Here is a 21,725-nt window from a genome sequence, read left to right as displayed (position 1 = left end):
GTTTACTTTCTGTTTGTAATTAAATGGTTACCTTCATAAAGTCACATCATCTTTATGTGTTTACTGAGAAGAGAGTAACTAAATGAAATACACATCCACCAAAGGGAGCTTAAAGCGCACAAAGCGAGGATAGTGTATGCTTGTGTCTATGTATACACACGTCTAACAGCGTTTAAAGAAGATTAAATCAAATTTAATTTCTGGGAGTAAAACATAAAAAAACTCTTTATTTGCATAACAATGTGAAACATCATCATAGACTGACTCAGGAAGAAGCAAATCTAGGACTTACTACAGCGCTTGCTCCCTGCTGCCATAGTTGTCTATATTGACAGCTGCCGTGACCCCGCAGATGATGAGGGGCACTCCACCGCTGACTAGATAAAATCTTTGAGGGTATGGGGGGGGGGTAAAAACAAAAAGAGAGAGCGAGACAGGGTCAGTAGGGCAAGAATATCAAAGTTGGAAGTGAAAAGACATTTACAAATCCTGTGTCACACATGTGGATTATAAAAATACACTGTCAAAATAAGACTTCAGGAAGATTAAAAAAGCTGTCAAAGAAGGTGACAGATGAAAGATGCTGACTTGTGCTGTGAATGGACTGGTTACCACAGCAGATGGACACACACATTTGATTTGGCAGCTTTTTTCTTTTTCTTTTAAACACCATGTGGCATCGCTCAAGCAACCCCCTGAGAATTTGTATCTCCTCTTGGGAAAGCTTTTCTGTTTTGGGACAAATGTGTTAACCACTACAGTATGGAGCCACTGGTGAATGCAGCTTTATGAGTGTCTTAAAATAAATGAATGAACAAAGATCAATGATGTGTAACTGGAACTTGTCGGTGTGCCTGTGACCACACTCCATGGGAGGAATCGCCACCTACAATTTGTTTTCTTTGCCACAAATCAAAGTGTAAATTTTCCTATACAAACAAATCTGTTTTCCCGGCGATAAACTTGTCAGTGCTCATTTAGGGCATCTGCTATTCATCAGAGCACCGAATATGGAAAGAGAGTGCGGATTTAATAGGAAAGGGATGGCGGACTTATCAAAACTGGCTTATCAGACATACAGAAAACGGATTGTATCCTCGACTTCAGCTTTCATTATCATAAAGAGTGCAGGTCACTTAATAGACAAAATGAAAAAACACTACACAACAATGAAGGACAGAGTTATACAGCTAAGTGGCAGTTATTTTAGCTTTCATAGCAACAACCCCAGAAATACAGCATTCGCGTTATGTTGTAAGCCACCAAGAAATTTAGCAGAACTACCTTTAATTTTAACATGTGTTTTAAGTGAATTAGCTCTGACCTCACTTGCCAACATAGCTGATGTAATGGCGGTTTATCCAATTAAATCAAGACTATATAAGGCTAGCTGGAGAAAAAAAAACAAACAAACAATAATATCAATGGGAGAAAGATGTGAAGCGGAACTAATAAAGTATGATCTTAACAACAGTGCATTATGCCCCTAGGTATTACCATGTTTAGTTCTGTTTACTTTGTGTCGGATTAAATGTTCTCAAGGATGATATTCTAATGTTAACCGCAGATTATTCGGTGCTTTTTTTCCCTCTCCCTGATCCTTCACATGTCAGCTACACTTATGCATGCGCGCGGCAGGTATGTGAACCATTAAACTTGCATTGCAACAGTATATTACGATCCATCAAGACTTCGGCGCAGAAACAAAGCTAATCCCCCAGCAGCTTCCTGTCCTTGGCTTTCCCTCCACTGTCATGCTATACAACAGTATGCTATTTCCTCTTCCTTCCTGTTCAATCTTAGCCTCTGTCATTACTCTAACCTTTCCACCACTCCATCTTCCTCCGTCTTCATCCTCAGTTTCCTCCCTTCCACCCCTTCTTACTGTGGCTCTCTCTCTCTCTGTCGCTCTCCCTTCCAATCGTTACTCCGTCACACAGCAGCCGTTCTGAAAATTCAATTACAATCAAGATGTTTGTCTGGGCTGGTCGGTGAGGGGTGGCTGGAGGTGAGGCAAAGACAGGGGGTTTTCGGGGGGGACATTACTGGCCTGTCACTGTCTGTGTGAGTGGAACGGTTCTCCCGGGGGACCCTGCTCCAGCAGAAAGCCATTTACACACCCGTCAGCTAGATAAGCATAAATGAGAAGAGCTAGTAGATGTTAAAGCACCCAGCGCTTTATAACCCTCATTCCCCTTTTATCCCTTCTAGGAAAGCCAGCATGTGTTTCCTTAAGACGTGGTCCCAAGTGAAGCACATGTACAGTACATGCAGAAACTGTATTGAGAGCGTGTGATATATTTCAGTCTACTTGCTGCCTCGTTTTTATTCGAAAAGGTCTACCGCATTAAAATTCTTGCTAATGCACCCATTCTAATATGAATATGCACACAAAATCCTGCCCCCCTTGAATGCACTCATCCTCTTTGTTGGCCAATCTACTCTTTTAAAAAAGCCTTCAAACTCAAACAAAATGGCTGTGTATGCAGTCTTGTGCTTTTGAGTGAGTTTAGGAACAGCAATCATCTGATATAAATAGACCCTAAAGTGCCTTTTAGTCAGTAGCTACAGCAACTCCTCTTTTTGTTCCTATGCTTATGCACTATCTTCTGTTTTTATGACTGTGCACTGTCCTTTCTCTGGACCCTGTCCAGGATATACATAGCACAGCTGGGGACAACTGATGGTCATATTAAGCTCCAGCAGAGGGCAAGGGCTTTGGAGTAAAGCTGGAGGATGGAACATTAAGGCATAAATTTGCCATTAACCACAGTCCTGCAGGTCTGAATTCTCTTTAATGGGCAAAGTAAGCTGAATGAAGTGACAGTTCAACACTTTGGGAAATATACTCATTAGCTTACTTGCCAAGAGTTAAATGCAAAGATTTATGCGAAGATTGATGTCACAGCCAAAAGAAAGCTGTGCCAGCTACCACAGCTTAGCATAAGGATCACAAACAGAATAAAAACAACTCACAAAATAACACTCAAGCAATATGTCTGTGAAGGTTCTCAGTCATCCAGGTCATCGTAGTCTAAAGAGCTTGGAAAGAAAAGCGTCTAGACTTCTTTAAGTTGCTTGAAGACGTTTCACCTCTCATCTGAGAAGCTTCTTCAGTTCTAGGGTCAAATGGTCGAGAGTCCCAGACTTAAACCCAGTGGGAGTAACCCCCCAAGAGGGACAAAAGGACCCCTAATGATCCTCTACCTAATCACATGAGCCAAGGTGTGAAAATGGGTGTAGCCAAGGTTTCAGGTGAGCTCATTGTGAAACCTAGCCCCACCCTATCATGTCCAGATGCTTTTCTTTCCAAGCTCCTTAGACAACACTCAAGCAAAAACTCTGAACAGTCTATATTAATTTCAAGTAGTCTTTTTCAAAGAAAGATGTTCTTCCATATACCATTTTATTTTCTGATACATTTTTCGCTACTTTTATCATGTGACAACAGCTTTGAGACACTGTCACAAATAAGAGGAAGCCTTAAAATCCCTCCTTAATCATTAAACTAACAGAGGACAGAACAAAGTCTGCAAATCACTTTGTTCAAAGCCTAAAAGAAGCACACGCAGAGACTTCTCCAAAAATCACAACACAACTTTATGTAGGTTAAGTGTAGCCAGATTCACTTTGCTCTGAAACTTCACATCTATTAAAAAATGTGTGGTAGTCTTCTCATTCAAAATAATTATGCCCCAAATGTTGAATTTGATCAAATTCTGGTCCAAATCTTGTCAAAAACAAAAATAAAGTTGACTGGTATACACTTTATACCAATCATACTTTCCTTAATGATTAATTATTTGAATAAACAAATATTTGATTTTATTTCAGTTGCAGTTTATTCAAAATTATTGCTTCATATTTATGAAGGCAAAGAATCACTTTTTGTTGGAGATAAAGTATCTGAATTTCAGGAGCGGGACCACGCCCCCAAACACGCTCCTTCCGGTTCTCATCTATATATGTCCCCCCAGTTCTACAAGCCGTAGTTCTCGTTTACCTGCCCCACCCTCCCTTCCCTTTTCAATTCTTTAACTTCTTCACTTCTATTTAGTACACGGGGATCTGCCACGCCCGGGAGCTGCCGCCAGTCCCCTTCGAGGCCTTCCCCAAACTGCAGCTTAATTCATGTCCAAGCCCTTCACCTTTATCTACTAAACCGCCGTCAAACCTCAAATGAGGACGTGGGCCCAGCGAGTGAAAGTGCTCTTTAAACAGTTCATTAATCACCTGCAGCATCATACAGCAGCAGGATCCATGTGTGTGTCTCCAAAACAACAGTTTTGCACATGTACACTTTACAAAACTTTGCAAATATTGTAAAATTTTGTAAATTATATTTCATGTCACTAATCAAAACACATGGAGGATATAATTGCAAAGAGCATTGTATTCTTTTCTCTATTTGAGAGAGGTGAGCTGCCAAAGGCTACAGTCGCTTAATTTGTTACCCGGTGGTTTTCCTCAGGTCGAGTATTGAGCACCATCATAATTGCTGGGACATTTTCCTTTCTAAAGTCACAAATAGTTTTCTGTCATGTCTAGTTTTTCGCACAGTTTCAGTTTTAGAGTTTCACTGTAGGCTATTTGCAGCAGAGATATTTTTAGGTCTATGGATGCTTACCAAGTAGATATAGAACATGACCTCTCAGCAAAGTACCCACTGAAATATAACTAACGCCTTCTTGGTACCATAAATTACTGTAACTGGTAATTATACATGACACACAGACAGTAGATTAAAGTTGTTTTTGTTTATCTATTTATTTGGGTTATTTAGGGACTTGATGGGTGACCTTTTCCCTTTAAAACACACTGCAGCATCTCATGTGCTGGGTATATTTTAATTGTTTGTCCATCTTAATTAATATGAATAAATTTAAACTACTATAAAAAAGATTTAAATGAGTATTACAATACATTACATAATACATTACCTTAGATTTCTCCCTTGTTTCCTGCTATACATGTAGTGTTATTTTACACTTACATGACTGCACTTGTTATGTGAGTTTTCTTTTTGACATCACTGACAGCGACGTCTGGTATAAGAAGTTTTTATCAATAATTGTCAGACATTTGATGGAGATTCTATAATGGGAGGGATCCTCTGTTATGTTTTAGAGGAAAGATCAGCACTCATCACTCCGGATCGCTGTTAGTTAATAGCAAAAACAGAGGCGTTTAAGGTGTGCGGTCCAACATGGTGTGGCAGATTTTTGACAGGGGTCGGTGTAATGGTCGGCTGGATATGCCATCAGATGCTGTCAAGAGTGGAAGGACGGGAAAAGAGGTAGATGAGGAGAAATAGGTGGGTTGTTGGGAGGGGAGAGAAATTGATTTGTCTCCAGCTGCTAAGTCTCATTGCATGAGCCTGTCTGACGGGGAGCATTACAGTCAATCACTGTGGATCAACTTGACTGCTGTGCCACACAATCCCCCCGTCTGCCCCCAGACAAATTATCTCATTCACAAGCAGTGCATGATGGGAGAGCCTCGAGAACATTCCATATTAAACCCCTGAATCACGCAGGTGTCTGAGGATTTGCTTTGCACGGAAAGTGCTGCTTATAGGTTGAGGGGATCCTTATCTTAGTGGCGTCCGTATCCTCAGACTTTCAGCGACTCGTCAGGAATACGTTATTGAGAGATTCGAATTTTAATAATGTCAGACATATGAATCTGCCCCTTTATAAATTTTCCAGATATTAGTTTCGGGTGGTATGGGCAATAAATGCCCATGAGAATGCTATATTCGTCATAATAATCCTTTTAAACCACCCCACAGACAGCGATTCTAAAAGCACGTAAGGTGTTGCAGCAGGGTTCATATCCAGTGCAGCTCCACATGTTCAAATCATTTTCTAGTTTGGGGTTGTCTGCTGTATCTCCTGCAAAATATTCTGAAAAGTTCAAGAAAATTCATGCAACCGAAATTTCCCAGCAGGCTTTAAGAAAATGACAGATTAAATGACAAACATACATTTGCTACGGTCTGCCCCCTGTTTGCCTCTCTGTTGCTGCTCTGAAACCTTCCTCTAACAGGATTTCTCATTGAAGCTCCAGCAGCTTCTGCAGCACAGTTGCAATGTGCTGAAGAGCTCACACAGCACCTTCTCACCGCAGAGGAGGAGCGCCGCATGGGTCCAAAAAATGATCCTCTTAAATGTGCCAAATGTTAGGCGTAAGCAGTAAAGTAATAAAACGAAGAAGTAGGGGGAAAAAAAACAACACAAATAGGAGAAATTTAATCTGATGTGCGCGTGTCTAAGTGAAGAGGAATTAAAGGGTTAAAAAGCTAAATACATTTAGATTTTTGATAAAGCTTCTGGCTCAGTGACCTCCTGGGTGACTGCGGTAATTAGTAAAAGCACTGGAGGTGATGCTATGGTGAAGGGCTTTAGTCAATTACTTCTCTGTCCTTCCTTCTCCTGCTCACATTCACCTGCACTCCCTCTTACTTACTAAACCTTGAAGTGTGGAAGGAAAGCTCACACAGAATAACCAAAAGTTGTACCGCATGCATCATACACTGTGTTTTCACTAATCTATAAAAAAATCTATAAAAAGGCAAAACATGATGTCTCAGGTTATTTTGAAATGCCTATTGATGAACAGCTAACGAAGGTTTGCAAATGTGTTGATTTACATAGATTCTGAACTGCAGCTATCAACTCAGTTTAGTCAATGCTGCATTCTCGTGCCATTTGGAGCGGCAGACATAGTATTTTTTAATCCAATAAAACTACTTTAACAAAGTATTTTAAGTAAGAATGGTTATTTCAAAATTAAGTATTTAAACAACTTGCCAATAATGTTATAACTTATAACAGAAAGCAGCTGTTTCTGTATCACCTTAACCATTGTGTTGTCCTCGGGTCAAAAATGACCCCTAGGTCTATGGCAAACAAGTGTATGGGAATCCCGAGGACAACACAAGGGAGCTGCAGGTGCTTTAAACAAATCAAGTCAATGCTGACTCTTGTCTTCACATAGGAACCAAACCCTTGCCTCTTAGGTGAAACTCCATTGATTAACCTGTAACACTGCCTGCTTTTTGTTTGTCACAGTTGTTCATACTGTCCGTGATTCCTGATATACATAAATATTATGAAGAAGTATAACAGGCAGTGTTACAGGTCAATTTCTTTTTTAAATGTTTATATGAATTATGTCACGATCCTTATTTTCGTGTTTTTACAATTAATACAGTACATTACAAATACACTTAGATATTCACCAGCGTGTTTCTGGGCTAGAGATTACAAGACTGCAGCGGTGACTGCAATGATTCTAGCAAACAGATCAAAACACTTTCTGGTCAGTCTGCTATAGTTCAGTGAGGCTGTTTCTTAATGTCCTGAAAATATCAGACAAGTTGATTAGCCAGACAAGCTCAGTGGGGAAATTCAGGAAATGCCCTACTGAGAGCTGCTGATGACTGACGGTATACTACATATTCATATTAACCTTGAATGTCACCCCTAACAACAACCTCTATCCATTTTAAGTGGTCTCTCTTCAGGAAATTGGCTGATTACAAGGAATTTAAAGTTCTCTAATCAGTGGTTTATCAGTTTTCACATAAAGTCACTCCTTACTATTCAACACCCAAGACATGTGGGAGAAATCAATAAGGTGATGCAAAGTGTATCAACAGAAAGTCTTGATAGCCATCTCGCTGTTGATGTTGAATAATGCAAACCAACTGGGGTTTTATTTTCATATAAATTATGCAACACTTGCATGACAGTTGCTCCCCTCTGAAACACCTGAGCCTAAACTAGTGTGAGACACAAAGATGCAAAAGTTTACTCCACAGTAAAGTCCACGTAGCTCACACGTGCCCAAGGGAATGGCTGAGTAATCTGACAAACACATATTTAGCTATTTAAAAGCCACTAAGAATTTTATTCTGTTTCCATGTCAAGCTAGCAATACTCATTATCCCACCAACTCAAAGGGTGTGAAGCAGCGGTCTCCAACCTTTTTTGCACCACTGACCGGTTTATGTCCGACAATATTTTCACGGACCGGCCTTTAAGGTGTCGTGGATAAAACCAGTACCGGTAACAAAAAAAGGAAGATTTATTCATAACAGACGGGGAAAGACCCAGAGAAACTGAGTTAATGATAAAACCGATTAAAAACATAATGATAAAAAACGATAAAAACCCTGAAAACCATAAATTTCACACCTGAGCCTCAACTCTCACGGCCCGGTACCGAACGATTCACAGACAGGCCCGGAGGTTGGGGACCGCTGGTATAGAGGATGCTATGTTGCTAACTCTGCAAAGTTAGCTTATCACAAATATGCCACATATTGTTAGCTGTTAGCTTTAGTAGGTGCATGAAGGTACTTATCCATAGTTTATTACTAATCACTGTACTGCTGACAATGGGAAACTGGCAAAAGGTTTTTTTCCACCTATAAAGCCAGTGAAAGAAAAAACTGTTTGTGAAAAACTACTTCTCACTCCGAAGTGAAAGTCCTGGTCTACCACTGCCTCCATCTGTTAGCAAGTTTATGTTATGGTGTGACTTTGTTGTTCTAACAACTGTGAAAGCTAATGTGCAAAATCCTCAAAGTCACACAATATTGGGAGTAAATATAAATCTATTTATACAGTGCTTTTCCAGCCTTGCTGATCAGTCAAAGATCAGTCACATTTAACCACGCATTCATACAGCGTTTTACTCTATATAGTTTAAGCCCTTTATCGGCCTTACATCCATGGCCCTTTAGAATCATCAGTCAAGCCAATAGTTGTGTTTTTAGTCAGTGGGAGGAAACTGGACCACCTGGAGGAAACCTATGAGGGCACAGCGAAAAACATTCAAACTCCATACAAAAAGATGAGTAGAAACCAAATCAACATTGCTAATCAATGTATATCTGTGAAGGTTCTCAGTCATCCAGGTCATCGTAGTCAAAGGAGCTTGCAAAGAAAAGCGTCTGGACTGAAGAAGCTTCTCGGATGAGAGGTGAAACGTCTTCAAGTAACTTAAAGAAGTCCAGACGCTTTTCTTTGCAAGCTCCTTTGACTAATCAATGTATAGTGCGCCACACATAAAATAGACAACACAATATAGGACCAAGGGGTCTGGGGCAGGACCCTTATAACTGAGTATATCGACCATGGCTGTATTTGCATTTTACTCATCTGAAGACTTCTTTCGTCAAAATGTGAATGCATAAACCTACTATGACAGTATATCTCAGCCTCAGTCAAGTTGTGTATATACAAAAAAATGAAATAAGAAAGCAAATAACTGCGCAGTGAACCGTCCTTGGCCTCTAAAGGCACACATGAAGCAATCAAAAAAGACCAAAGAAAAGTACCACACACACACACAAACACATATGTGCGCACAAATGTTTATGAACTTTCTGTTGAGCGGCATTCAGGGTTGGGAAGGGTTGCGAGGACATCTGTGCTTACCTCAACAGGGGCTGTTTAGGGCGCGGAGGCGGGTCACTGTCTTGACTCTGTGGAGGCTTCTTGGTCACCTGTTTATAAATGTTCCTCGCCGTCACCCCGAGCCACAGCATGGTTGACAAAGACGAGTAGTGCAGCACGACCCCGACCTGAGATTGGGTGACGGAGGGTGCATCAAGTTACTTCTTTGACTTTGCTGAACTTTTGCTTATACATAATACTGTAAAGTGTGTCTCTGTGAAAAATGTCAGACTTCATTATATCCCTGTAACTCAAAGAAGAAAAGTGTTCAGGATGAGCTGCCACTCCTCTTGAGAAAATAACCATCAATGTCACTCCAAGGGTGTCTCCACAGACGTTTTCCTTAAAGACCTGGCTGCTTTGTGTTATCCTCTACTAAAAGACAATAGTAGAATGACGGAAAGACAGGTTCAAAAAGTGCTATTGAATCATCAAGGTTGTCTAGGATAAGAGCAGCATAGTGAGGTTATACTGGTGGATACTGAGCAGCTCCTTATCAGTTGAGTTAGAGGACATGAGGTGTGCACCGTGAATAACAAACCTGAATATAAATGTCAGTCACGTTGACAACTATCAGCGTGTGATTGTTTTTCCAAAAATGCACTGTACACATATCTCCGTTCCTCGTGTTTTAATATTCATGAATTATATTTGAATGGGGAAACTAATCTAACTTTGTTTAAAAGCTTTGCTAGCTCACAGACAGAGAGCATAGACATGACAGTTGCAAAAAAAAGACAGAAAGGAGAATGGATACAGAAGATTAAAATGCACTGAGCCTTTTCTCCAACTGTCAGTGCGTTCATGATGTACTGGCAACCTGAGGTACCCAATCAAATGGCTTCTCTCCAGCACGAAAGGCCTAGGGACTCGAGCTACCAGTCCAGATGCTAATTGGAAGTGTCCTTGAGCTGGTTATAGTGAGCAGAGAGTGGGTGGTAAGTCAATCACAGCTTCAGAGTCCACACTCTTCAGAGCTTCATTAGTGCCAAGAACAGACAGAAGGGAAGTGTGTCTTTAAATATGGTTTTAATGGGGGAGGAGGGGGTTCTCATATTAACGTACGGAGCGTGACCTGTGATTGTTACTGGCTGATTAATGTCCTGAATATTGTTTTGCTGTTGCAACTGCACGATCAATCAAATGGCAACAAAACTTTAATGTCTACATCAGCTGAGACAAGTCAGCAATAATAAAGCGACACAGCTATAGTTGCCCATCTGGCAGTTTTTCAAAAAAATCACACACAAGCCGCAGTGGACCAGTAGTGTGTGTGTGTGTGTGTGTGTGTGTGTGTGTGTGTGTGTGTGTGTGTGTGTGTGCTTAAAGAAACCCTATGCTAACATTTGTTTTGATAATAAAGCAGAATTTCTGGTGTCTTTCAGAACCGAAGGTGGTCACAATTATAGCTGTAACCATTGGTGACTGGAGCTATTTGTGACCATCTGTATTCGTTATTGAGTCTGTGAAAGGTGCATCATTTAGACTGGTATATACTTGAGGGACCTGACTCCTAAAAAACACAGCAATATTTTGATATTTGATGTTTTACTATTCAGAGCTGGTGTGTGCTTTCACCTGATGTGCCATTGTTAGCACAGAATCTGGGTAAATACAAAATTTCAGTCAATAATCGGATCAGTGAGCAGCAGCACAATGATCACACAGTTAACAAAACAGAAGCTGGAAGCAGCCCAGGAAGCCTGATCAATGTGTCCCCATTAAAACAGTCACTGCTTCCGTCTCCTCAAAGTCCCTCTTTTATCTCATATGGAGATATTTGTGAGACATGAAAAAATTAAAACTTCACAAAAAAAAAAAGAGTGGCTTGATTTTGATTTGTCGGCTACTTTCCTCCATACATGTGTGGTCAGTGGAAGAAGAATAGCAACTTGTCAAAGCACTAGCATGTCCTTCTGCAGTATCAGTACACAGTGCAAGAGTGAGCCCCAGGATTCTACTAGCTCCTAAACAAAAGCATCATGTGAAATTAATGTTAAATTAATAAGGAATCAGCATCATTTTTGTATTCTCACTAATCCTATAAGTGTCTTGTTGAAAAACTAAAGTAATAAATAAACATGTTTTTTCATCTCATAAACCACCATTAATGGTTAATAGAAACATTTATCACAAATGATCATAAATCATTTCTGATTTAGACTTATTTTCACACACATTGTATTTCCTGACCGCAAAACTTTTGACCAGAACTGTATGTAAACTAGAGAGTATTTATTTTTTTATAATTATAATAATTTATTAGACACTCTTTTGTATTAGATGACGGTAAAGGCAAGAAATCTGTTTTTTTCCTTCCCTTCAAGGTGACTGTTATAAAATATATGACAGAAAATGAGGAAAAGCAGAATAATAATGTGGGGCGACCATGGCTCTGGGGATTGGGAAGCACATCTGTAACCGGAAGGTTGCCGGTTCGATCCCCGGGCTCTCTGTCCTGGTCCTTGTGTCCTTGGGCAAGACACTTTACCCTACCACCTACTGGTGTTGGCCAGAGGGGCCCCAGGGCAGCTGTGGCTACAACTGTAGCTTGCCTCCACCAGTGTGTGTGAATGAATAGTGGCATTGTAAAGCGCTTTGGGCGCCTTGAAAAGCGCTATATAAATCCAATCCATTATTATTATTATTAATAAGGCAACAATAATATTGTAAGTCTAGAAAAGCATGTGTGCTCTTTATACCTTCTGACTGGAAATCACAATAATCAGTTTCATAGTATTTTTTTCAGAGAACCTAGTCCTTGAAAACTGATTTGAAATTTGAATAAACATTATCATAGTTCTGGAGGGAAAAGAAATGTGGAAAATAACAATCGATTAAGAATTTTCAATGAACTCTATACTACATTTTTATTTCAGTTAATATTGCCAGATGATCTGTTTTAAAACATTTGGCACAGACTAAAAGTGCGATATTAAAAACTAACTTTAAAGTGTTTTATCTTTTATCACATCTTTGTTATATTGTTTCCAAATTATTTTTGGTACATGGGTAACCAGACTACTCCAAGCTACAGTATTTATGTACAGGGAAACTTGGGAACAGTCAAAGTAGACCCAATGGAAAAACAAAGCAAAATCACTGCTATAATGTAATGCCTTCTCTCTCTCTCTCGCTTTCACAGCTTTTGCCATCACAACTAATTTCACAGTGCGGTGCTAATTAGGGAAATCCTCTGTATAGCATCTTTAAGCTGACACTTGGATGTTACTTCAGATCTAGGTCATCCTTAGCCAAGTTCTTTTCTAAATTAATAGGTTATTTAACGCCGGTCATACTCAGTGAACAATCATCTGCGATGTGTAATCCAAATTTTGATGGTCTGAGGTAACATGAGGTAAGTCGACTGGAAACAGTGGTATACTGTATGTTGTTCTCCTGCTTAGCCCGGGCAAGCAGAAAATGTAGTGTGACAGCTAGGGTGTTGCTCAAATCAATGATAAAGCAAGCCTTGTTTGAAGAAAAGATAGAAATTGAGATTAGAGATGACTTTGACTTTGAAGCTGTAAAGACATTGGATGCTGCATAGCGACAGTGCCACAGTGGGTGGAGCAGCGGTGCACGACTGAAGACTGGCATACAGATAGAAGAACAGGCAGACGAGTATGGGATGCAGGTGTGGAAGGAAAAGGAGGAGGTGGGGGGGTGTTGGAGGGGGGATGGGTGAAGACTGGGTGGGGAGTGCGTGCTTGAAGTCTTGCGAGAACTGCCAAATCTAGACTCAGAGCCCCTTGAAGTTGCTTAGTTTGGAGCGAGAGCATGTACTTATTTTTCCTCCTGGGAAGGGAAAGGGGGGTAAGTGTGTGCGTAAGGAGGTTGGCGGGGTGATCGGAGGGTACAGTGAATTTAGCAGGCAATGCGTGTATCCGTGTGTGAATCTGTCTGTGTATATGCATCGGGAGATCACACATCTCCTCAAGCATTCCTGTAATTATCCCAAATTGTGTCTGGTGGGGCCTGCCTCGATCCCAGTGGGATTGAAGACAATCTGGGCTCCTTCCCAAATCTGCCAAGAGTGATTTTGCTAGCAGTGATTAGGTAAAGGAGGAGCATCAAAAAGTATTCAAAGGCCCCAGGACAAAGTTGAATAAATGAATGAAAGGTAAGTACGTTAAAAACCAGCGGCAAGGTCAGCTAAATTGCACAGCTCCATCAGAAAACTCTGCACTGATATTGCGGGAAAGCAGGAGATTGTGTGTGGCTACATAAGTAGAATTCAAATAACAACCTTTTTCTAATAAGAAATAGGTTTTTGAAAATAATAACATTATTTCTTGTCCTTTCAAAACATTAAACACTGATGTACAATTCAAGGACAAACCTAACAAAAGAGAAAAAAACATTTGGAGGCAACAGATTATTGCAACAAACGCTTAATTTAGTACATTTTAAAATGCTTGGGTATCTAATCGAGTGAAAAACTCAAAACATGGACACACCAGCCAAAGTGCTTGTTTACAATGCCACAACTCAAAAGCATATAGAACAATATGTAGCTCATACTAAGTTTAGATGATTTTTTATGCAGATGACACATTCCTCAATATGATTGAACATCATTCATTCTTCTCTCCTCTGAAGCTTGTACTGAATGCTGAAAAGTCAATGTCTCCCAGCCACCTATACACTCAGTGGTACAGAAACTAAATTTCATCCAGCTTTTAAGAAGATGGGGAGTAAATGGCACAGAAACGAAAGATAACAGTTGAATTCTTATAGTGAAGTCGCTCATGTTTCTGTGAGGACCACCATGTTCTTCTGTTAAGAGATGTCTTTGTTCTTGCATTGCTGCATGGATAACCTTCAACATTAGGCTATGCTACATGCTAAAAATCTAATTGTGTATTATTTGAAAATATAACTTTGCCTTCATAAGCATTAGAAGAAGATAACCACATTCTCTGTTCATTAAGATCTGCAAAGGGTACATCATTACATCACTTCTCTTCTCAAATTTTAAACCACTATGCATCTGAGCAGTGCAAATAGTTCTGAACTTGATCTAAATTGCACCTTATTCATAAAATAAATGATAGAAGATTTAAATTTCTTATCCCTGTGGGTGTTTTTTTATGTCAAGTAATCAAAAATGATTTGATGTGCTTCACTAGACAAAAACTAGTTAAGTTACTCTTGTGTCCCTTTCACCATTTCTCTAAGAGTAAAGGGACAAATACCAGCCATTTTGTGTCAGTTACCATCGTACGGGAAGACTTGACGGCCGTGACACAAGTGGTGACTTTTTTTAAGACATGCCTGTCAGCGAGCCTTCTGCTAGACAACTCAAGAAAAGCTGGCTATATTTCAGCAGAGGTAGAGTTGTTACACTATGGAATAGGAGGCCACCTAAAGTGCTTGTGACAGCAGAAGGAGTTGAGTCCCAAATGTGTGATAGCGCACACAAAAAATGGAGCATCGGAGGCCAACTGATCCAAACAAGTAGTGACTGAAGACAGTCTAAACTGTGAGTGAGAAGTAGAAAAGAGGTGTACATCAATCTCTTTGTGGCTACATACAGTAAATGCCCCCCTGCTGAGGTGAACTGACAGTGGAAGATGCTCTGCTCCAGCTGATGTTTCATGCTAACTACTGAGGTCGGTCAAGCTATCAATCAAATGGATAGGAAATCCACAGGGACCATATGGTATTCTAACCATGTAAAAAAGTTAAAGGAGAGACATATTGTTTTTTATTCTCACTTTCATTCTTTCTGACGCTGTCAACTATCACAAACATCAGAGACCCAGTTCAATAACACTGCAATTATGTCAGGAGCCTCTTTGATTTTTCCAGCTTCTTTACAAATTCACATATGTTGACATTTTAATTTAATATTTTTCATGGGCTTCTGTAAAAGTTAGAGAGGGGGATGTTTGATATATTGGACAAAGAGTGTTTAATATGGAGCTTCGAGCCAGGAAGAAAAAAGAAGATTTGCCAGTATGGAGAAGGAGGACATGCAGGGGGTTGGTATAACAGAAGGATGTTAGAACAGGGTGAGATGGAGGCAGATGATCCACTGTGGCGATCCCTAAAGAGACCATCCGAAAAAAACAAAGTGATGTATGGAGGAGGCCAGTGAACAACAGTGAGTGTCTACAGCCATCTCTAAAACATGGTGGAGGCTTTGTCATTGTTTTGGCTGCATTTTAGCCAGTGCTGTCTGGGTTCTCATCAAAACTAATGGAATTCTGAACACAGAGGGAAATGTGGCGATATGTGGATCCACCACGCAAAACCATCTGGAAATCATCTAATTAGTAATGGCTTTATTTTTCAGCATGACACAGAAATGATAAAGTAAAAGTAGAATGCCAGGCAGAGCCTCCAGCTCCCAGTTTGGATTCAGGGGACAGACACCCTCTCTACTTTTAAGATTATGTTCAAAACTTTCCTTTTTGATAAACTGTTTAGTTAGATGACCCTGAATCCTCCCTTAATTTTGTTGAATTAAGGCTTGGTTACTGGGGGCTTCCCATTGAGCACTGAGGGTTTCTTTTTCCCTCACTCTTCTTCATTCTTTATGTGTTTAAACACCACTTTGCATTTAATCATTAGTTAGTACTAAGCTCTGGCTTTCTTCCACAGTGTGTCTTTTGTCCTGTCTCCTTCCCCTCACCCCCAACCGATCATGGCAGATGGTTTTGTCTTTCCTTCGAGAAGCCTGCAGAACTATTCCTGCACTCTATCCAAAGAAATTACAAGAAAACTTGCCCAAGTGAGATCAAGTTGTGCGAAGAACAAAGGTGGTCATACTAAATATTGACTTTAAAGCACATTAGAATTTCACAAACTGCATGTCTCTTTACCCCCATTTCCCTTTTTTCATTGCAAAATATAAAGAAACGAGGCGTGGCTCAAGAACTTTGCACGGTACTGTATTAGCTTTATAGTTACAGCATATAATAAGTATGTATGTGTTTATTATTCACAGATAGGGAAGTTATGGTGCCTAATTATTTCAATTCAGCAAATCAGTATATTTCTTTAGGTGACCCTCTTAGAACCATGAACATCTGTTGTGTAGATACTGAGGCATTTCATTTTTGATGTGATTTTATTCAGGTATTTTTTCTGTATTCAAGTTACAAACTCTGTCAAAAACAGCTACACTCTAAGTTCAAGTGGAGTACCAGAGTGTAGAAAGTGTTATTTAGATTTGTATGCAAGTATTTCAATATGAAAATGCAGTCACTGCTATCCAGGGCCTGTTTCTCTATCTATAGCTAGGCTCAGTGATTGCTGTGATGGTCTCCATTGTCATTCAACTGCCTCACCGTCTTTGGTCCAGCTAACCACATATGATTTACCTAAATCTATGCAACCCTCATCAAGGCTGTAGAGGATAAAAAGGGCTACAGTACCTGCAGGCAGGGACATGCAAGACCCGAGCTCATGAGCAGTGACTGAACTCTAAATCTAAAACACTTTCAATGATGTGAGCTTCAGGACTCATCTAATAAGCACGCCATATACCAAATTAAAGAATGCCTATACTATAAGATTCCCAATGCCTCAGAGGAGTGAAAACACTTTAAGCATGCAGGGGCCCTCAATTTATCCAGGGACCATAATGCATACAATATTTTTTACAGTAACCCACAAGCTCGGCAAAAAAACAAAATCTGCGCAATGTTAAGTTGAGAAAAACACAAATCATGAACCATAAACCATCATACACAAACTTAACACATTACTGCCTTGTCACGGATAGGAGCGCAACATAGCAAACAAGTGTTTCATCAAGCAAATACAAATACTATTCAAACACGTAAAAATCCTGGAGCTTATTTCATTTGTGCGCGGATGCATCTAAAGTAATTTAAAAATCCTTTGAAACTGCTTTTGCGGTTATTTATGAAGACAGACACGCAATCCACAACAATCATGTTGCATCTCAAGTACACAGACAGGGTGCCTTTAATGAAAAGCGATGTGGTAAATGCAACATTGAAATTTCCATAGAAAAGCATGTTTGTACAAAATTCTATTGTCCAGAAAATCTTTTATATTCTAAAACATCCACAATGTTTGTGCCACAATGCCCACCACTAACCCCTGGGCAAAAAGAAAGAGACAAAGATAGACAATAGAGAGCCTGCTACTGAGTGCAGTTATGATGGGAAGGCCTGAATCATCCGCACTCACTGGGCCACCACTTTACTAAAAGAGTGACCAGACCATACATGCAGCTGAAGCATGAAAGACACACAAAGCAGGGTTATTGTACATCCACATACTGCACCCAGTGGCCTGGTTGCTGACACCTGAATAGACATTCACAATCAATTTTTTGAAAAGCTTTGAGAGTGGGACGAATGAAAAGGGAATGCACTTACTGCTTGACAGATGATGGGGTATTTGATTCGATTGATGCCGCCAGCAAACACAGCGAAGGTCAGCGCTGTGTGGAAACAGAAGTTGAGCAGCATATGCCATCCCTTCCGACTGATGCGGATTGCACTGCCAAAAAAAAGGTTCAAGAGAAAAAGAATTAGTTGATAAATAGTGATAAATATCATACTGTGAAGAGTTTTGTGGATTACCTTTTGTAAATTTGGTTGAAATTGTGTTACTTTCAGTATTATTTACAAAGGTCAGCATCAGTTTTCTTTATCATTTATCTCCTACCATATCTATTAACAGTAAAACCTGGTAATGCTGTCCATAGAAACCGAGTAGTATAAACAAAGTTTTATATACTTCACTACCAATACACCTGCTGAGTAGCAGATATTTACATTTTTATGACAAAAATAAAACTATTAGCAGAAACATCGTGAGCTATTTGTATTTCTGTCTGAAGACAGTTCCACATTTAGATGGAGGAGCATAGAATTTTACCAGATTTCTCTTGAAGAACTTGGGAAGCACTATCCCAGCCAATCATTATCAACCATACACATAAGATCAGTTGTGGCACCACAGGACCATTCATTCTCAATGAGTAAGGGTATTGCAAGGGTACACTAGAAAAAATGCACCTCAGTTAAATGCTATTCACTTATATAGCACCAAATCACAACAATAGTTGCTTCCAGGTAACATTAATCTGGAAACCCATTAACTACTGTGCTGACTTAGCCTGCAACAGTCAATATTTTGGGGCCTTGGTTTATCCAGAAAGTCACTGTTTACAAATGCAAATACATCTCTAAAAATACTGGCAGTGGCCAGTGGCACCTCTCAGCCTCCAAGTAGATACACCAATGGTATCCAAAATGAAACTCCTACGTCGCTTCGTTCTCGAGTTATCGCATTTGCAAACTTAGATATCCACATCGCCTACCCGCCTGCCAGGGTGACAACAGTACTTCATCAGTCTTTTAACGCTAATAAAAAGCTCATACTTGTAAGACATTCAGACTGTTTATGTAGACACATGTAGCCAAAGCCTCCTGAAACTGAACATGGACTACAAGCGGAGTAAAAATGGAAACTGGAAAGCTTCAAATTCCAGAAATCTTGCCTACATACTCTGCATATTCATATGCAAGATATCTGTTGATAGAGATCACCATAACACAAAGCCAAAGATAATCATGTAACTATGTTCAAATATATGACATTTGTGTTATCAAAAAAAAGAATTAAATGATGTCCCTATTATATTATTTTATAAGAAGACTCAGTATTGAAGTGCAAAAAACTACATATATCTCTTTGCATTTACTATATCAATACTGTTTGCTAAAAGCAGAAAGAACTGCAAAAATCACATTTTACAAGTATTTTCTACATAGCAAAAAGCAGTTCAGCTACTTTTAAGTTCATTCTGATTGAACTTTTAGAAGAATGCTATTTACAGCAATGCTGTTTGAAGTCTTGAGACAATAAAAAAAGGAAAGTGCATTAAAAAAAACCCCCCAAAAAACAAAAACGGCCCTTTCAAAAAGAAGATCCCCGCATGTACAAAGTGAAAGACAGAATATTGTGTCATCAAAAGATACGAGTGATTTAATTCCTTGCTACAAAATGCATAATGCTTATTTTAGAATGATGGACCTCAGGCAAAGGGATATTTGCAGATTCTTTTACAAGAATTCAATGTACATCCTTTCCACACAGCTTTTTTCCACCACCTTCTCGCGTACAATACATGCAGCATATGTACACAAATGAGAATCAATCAGCTGGTTTGATGATGAAATAAAAGGAGATTGCCTCCAGTTGGTTTGGCCAGTTGAAGTTTTTACATTTTTCATCTAAGCCCTGCATCTGTTTGTGAGATATGGTAGCAGCCACGCTCTGTGCAGCAGCACATTTATGGTAACCCAAACCATCGCTTTTCACCGAGCTGAAAATAAGCTGAATAGGTCAGACATTACCAACACATTAGTTGGACTGCGTGAATTACTAGACCATCTATTCTTTTAATTACTTTCCTACATCAGCTCCAGCCTCTTCAACCTTACAGTCACTGTCACCATTTGAAATTATATAACCATGTGCTGGAAATCTCCACTCCCCAAAATGGAGGAGCAGAGCCCCAGCTGCACGTGAGCCAACTGTAGATGAAGCAGTGGCTCAGCAGTGAGCCATGAGGTGTTTCTGGGGCCGGGCTTCACTGCTCTGTGTGAGGGGAGGGAGAATTAAAGCCGTTGTCGATGCCTCTCCTGCGGTCCAGGTACTGAACTCCTTCCAGCAAAGAGGCCATAAATCAGGCCGGCTTCAGGCCTCCCTTGAAGGAGGTTTTCATAGGCTCTGCTCTGGGCTTTCACTGGGTCAAGTACATTAACCTGGCAACCCTCCATGTCCCCATCTCCCAGTGTGAAGGGGGAATAAAACTGTCCTGACTTTGCATCTGCTCTCTCACCCTGTGTCCGGTCCTCAGCCAAATGTAAGGGACAATAAAGCTATGGACAGTGTAATATGACACATTATAGTATAGTATAGTAGTTTGAGCCAAGTCTTTTTATTGGTGGCAGCACATTCCAAATATGCTGCTGAAGCTCCATAAACTATAGGCTGCAGCACCGTTACACAGTTAGATGGTACCCGCTGCATGGAAATGCATGTTAATTATGATGGAGGAAAAAGAGGAAACGTGGCAAAGGCATTGGGTTATATGGTTGAAATCTATTTCATATATGAAAATAATATAATTTGTGTTCAGTGCAATGAACTGTGGCCCACCATATTATATTATAATAAGACAAACTCACAGAAACAGTAGCATATCACATACACTACTCTACCACAAGTATGCACTCCCCTAGCCAAGTTACTTCCGTGGCCACAGGTGTATAAAATCAAACACTTAGGCATGCAGACAGCTGCTGTGAAAGAATGGATCGCTCTCAGGAGGTCAGTGAACTCCAGCATGGTACCTTGATAAGATGCCACCTATGCAAGGAGTACAGCGAGTCGTTCCTCACTACTGAATATTCCACAGTTAACTGGTAGTGGTATTATAACAAAGTTATGAAAGTGATTGGCAACAACAGCCATTCAGCCATGAAGTGGTAGACCACCTGCTCAGGTGCATAATGTTCAGATGTTGCCAGCTTTTTGCAGAATCAAATGCTACAGACCTTCAAACTTCATGTGGCCCTCAGATTCGCTCAAGAATAATGCATAGAAAGCTCCATAGAATACCTAGCAGCTGCATCCAAGCCTTATATCACCAAGCACAATGGAAAGTATCAAATGCAGTCGTGTAAAGAATGCCACCACCATACTCGGAGTGATGAAGCACGTTTCTCCGTCTGGTGATCAGATGGATGATTCTGACTTTGGCAGTTGCCAGGACCGCACTGTGCCAAATGTAAATTTTGTTGAGGAGGGTTATTGTGTGGGGTTGCTTTTCGGGAGTTGTGGTCAGCCTCTTAGTTCTAGTCAAAAGAACTTAATATTTCAGCATACCACGACATTTTGGACAACATCACGCACTCAACTTTGTCGGACCAGTTTGGGGATGGTTCCTTTCTGTTCCAACATGACTTTGCACCAGTGCACAGCGCAAGGTGGATAAAGACACGGATGAGCAAGTTTAGTGTGGCAGAACCTGACTGGCTTGAACAGAGTCTTCATCTCAACCCAACAGAACACCTTTGGGATGAATTAGAGCAGAGAGCCAGTCCTTCTCATCTGTCAGCATCTGACCTCATGAATGTGCTTCTGGAATAATGGTCAAGAATTCCCGTAAACACTCCTAAACCTCGTGAAAATCCTTCCCAGAAGAGTTGAAGCTGTTATAGCTTGTTCATATGCATGTGTAGGCAGATGAGCGAATAC

General features: G+C 40.2%; 1 protein-coding gene across 1 annotated transcript in view; it reads right to left on the bottom strand.

Moving 5' to 3' along the window:
- Positions 1–21,725, bottom strand: part of adgra1b (adhesion G protein-coupled receptor A1b) — a 173,380-nt gene that overhangs the window by 4,607 nt on the left and 147,048 nt on the right. Inside the window, exons 16-18 of the mRNA XM_084948189.1 lie at positions 17,828–17,951; positions 9,450–9,595; positions 293–388 (exon numbers count right to left, since the gene is read on the bottom strand). Coding sequence (XP_084804315.1) covers positions 293–388; positions 9,450–9,595; positions 17,828–17,951 — 366 coding nt within the window. The remainder of the gene's footprint in view (positions 1–292; positions 389–9,449; positions 9,596–17,827; positions 17,952–21,725) is intronic.

The sequence above is a fragment of the Perissodus microlepis genome, chromosome 13 (genome assembly GCF_051167445.1).
Source record: "Perissodus microlepis isolate ML-2025 ecotype Zambia chromosome 13, ASM5116744v1, whole genome shotgun sequence".
NCBI lineage: Eukaryota > Metazoa > Chordata > Actinopteri > Cichliformes > Cichlidae > Perissodus > Perissodus microlepis.
This window is presented reverse-complemented; position numbering and strand designations above follow the sequence as displayed.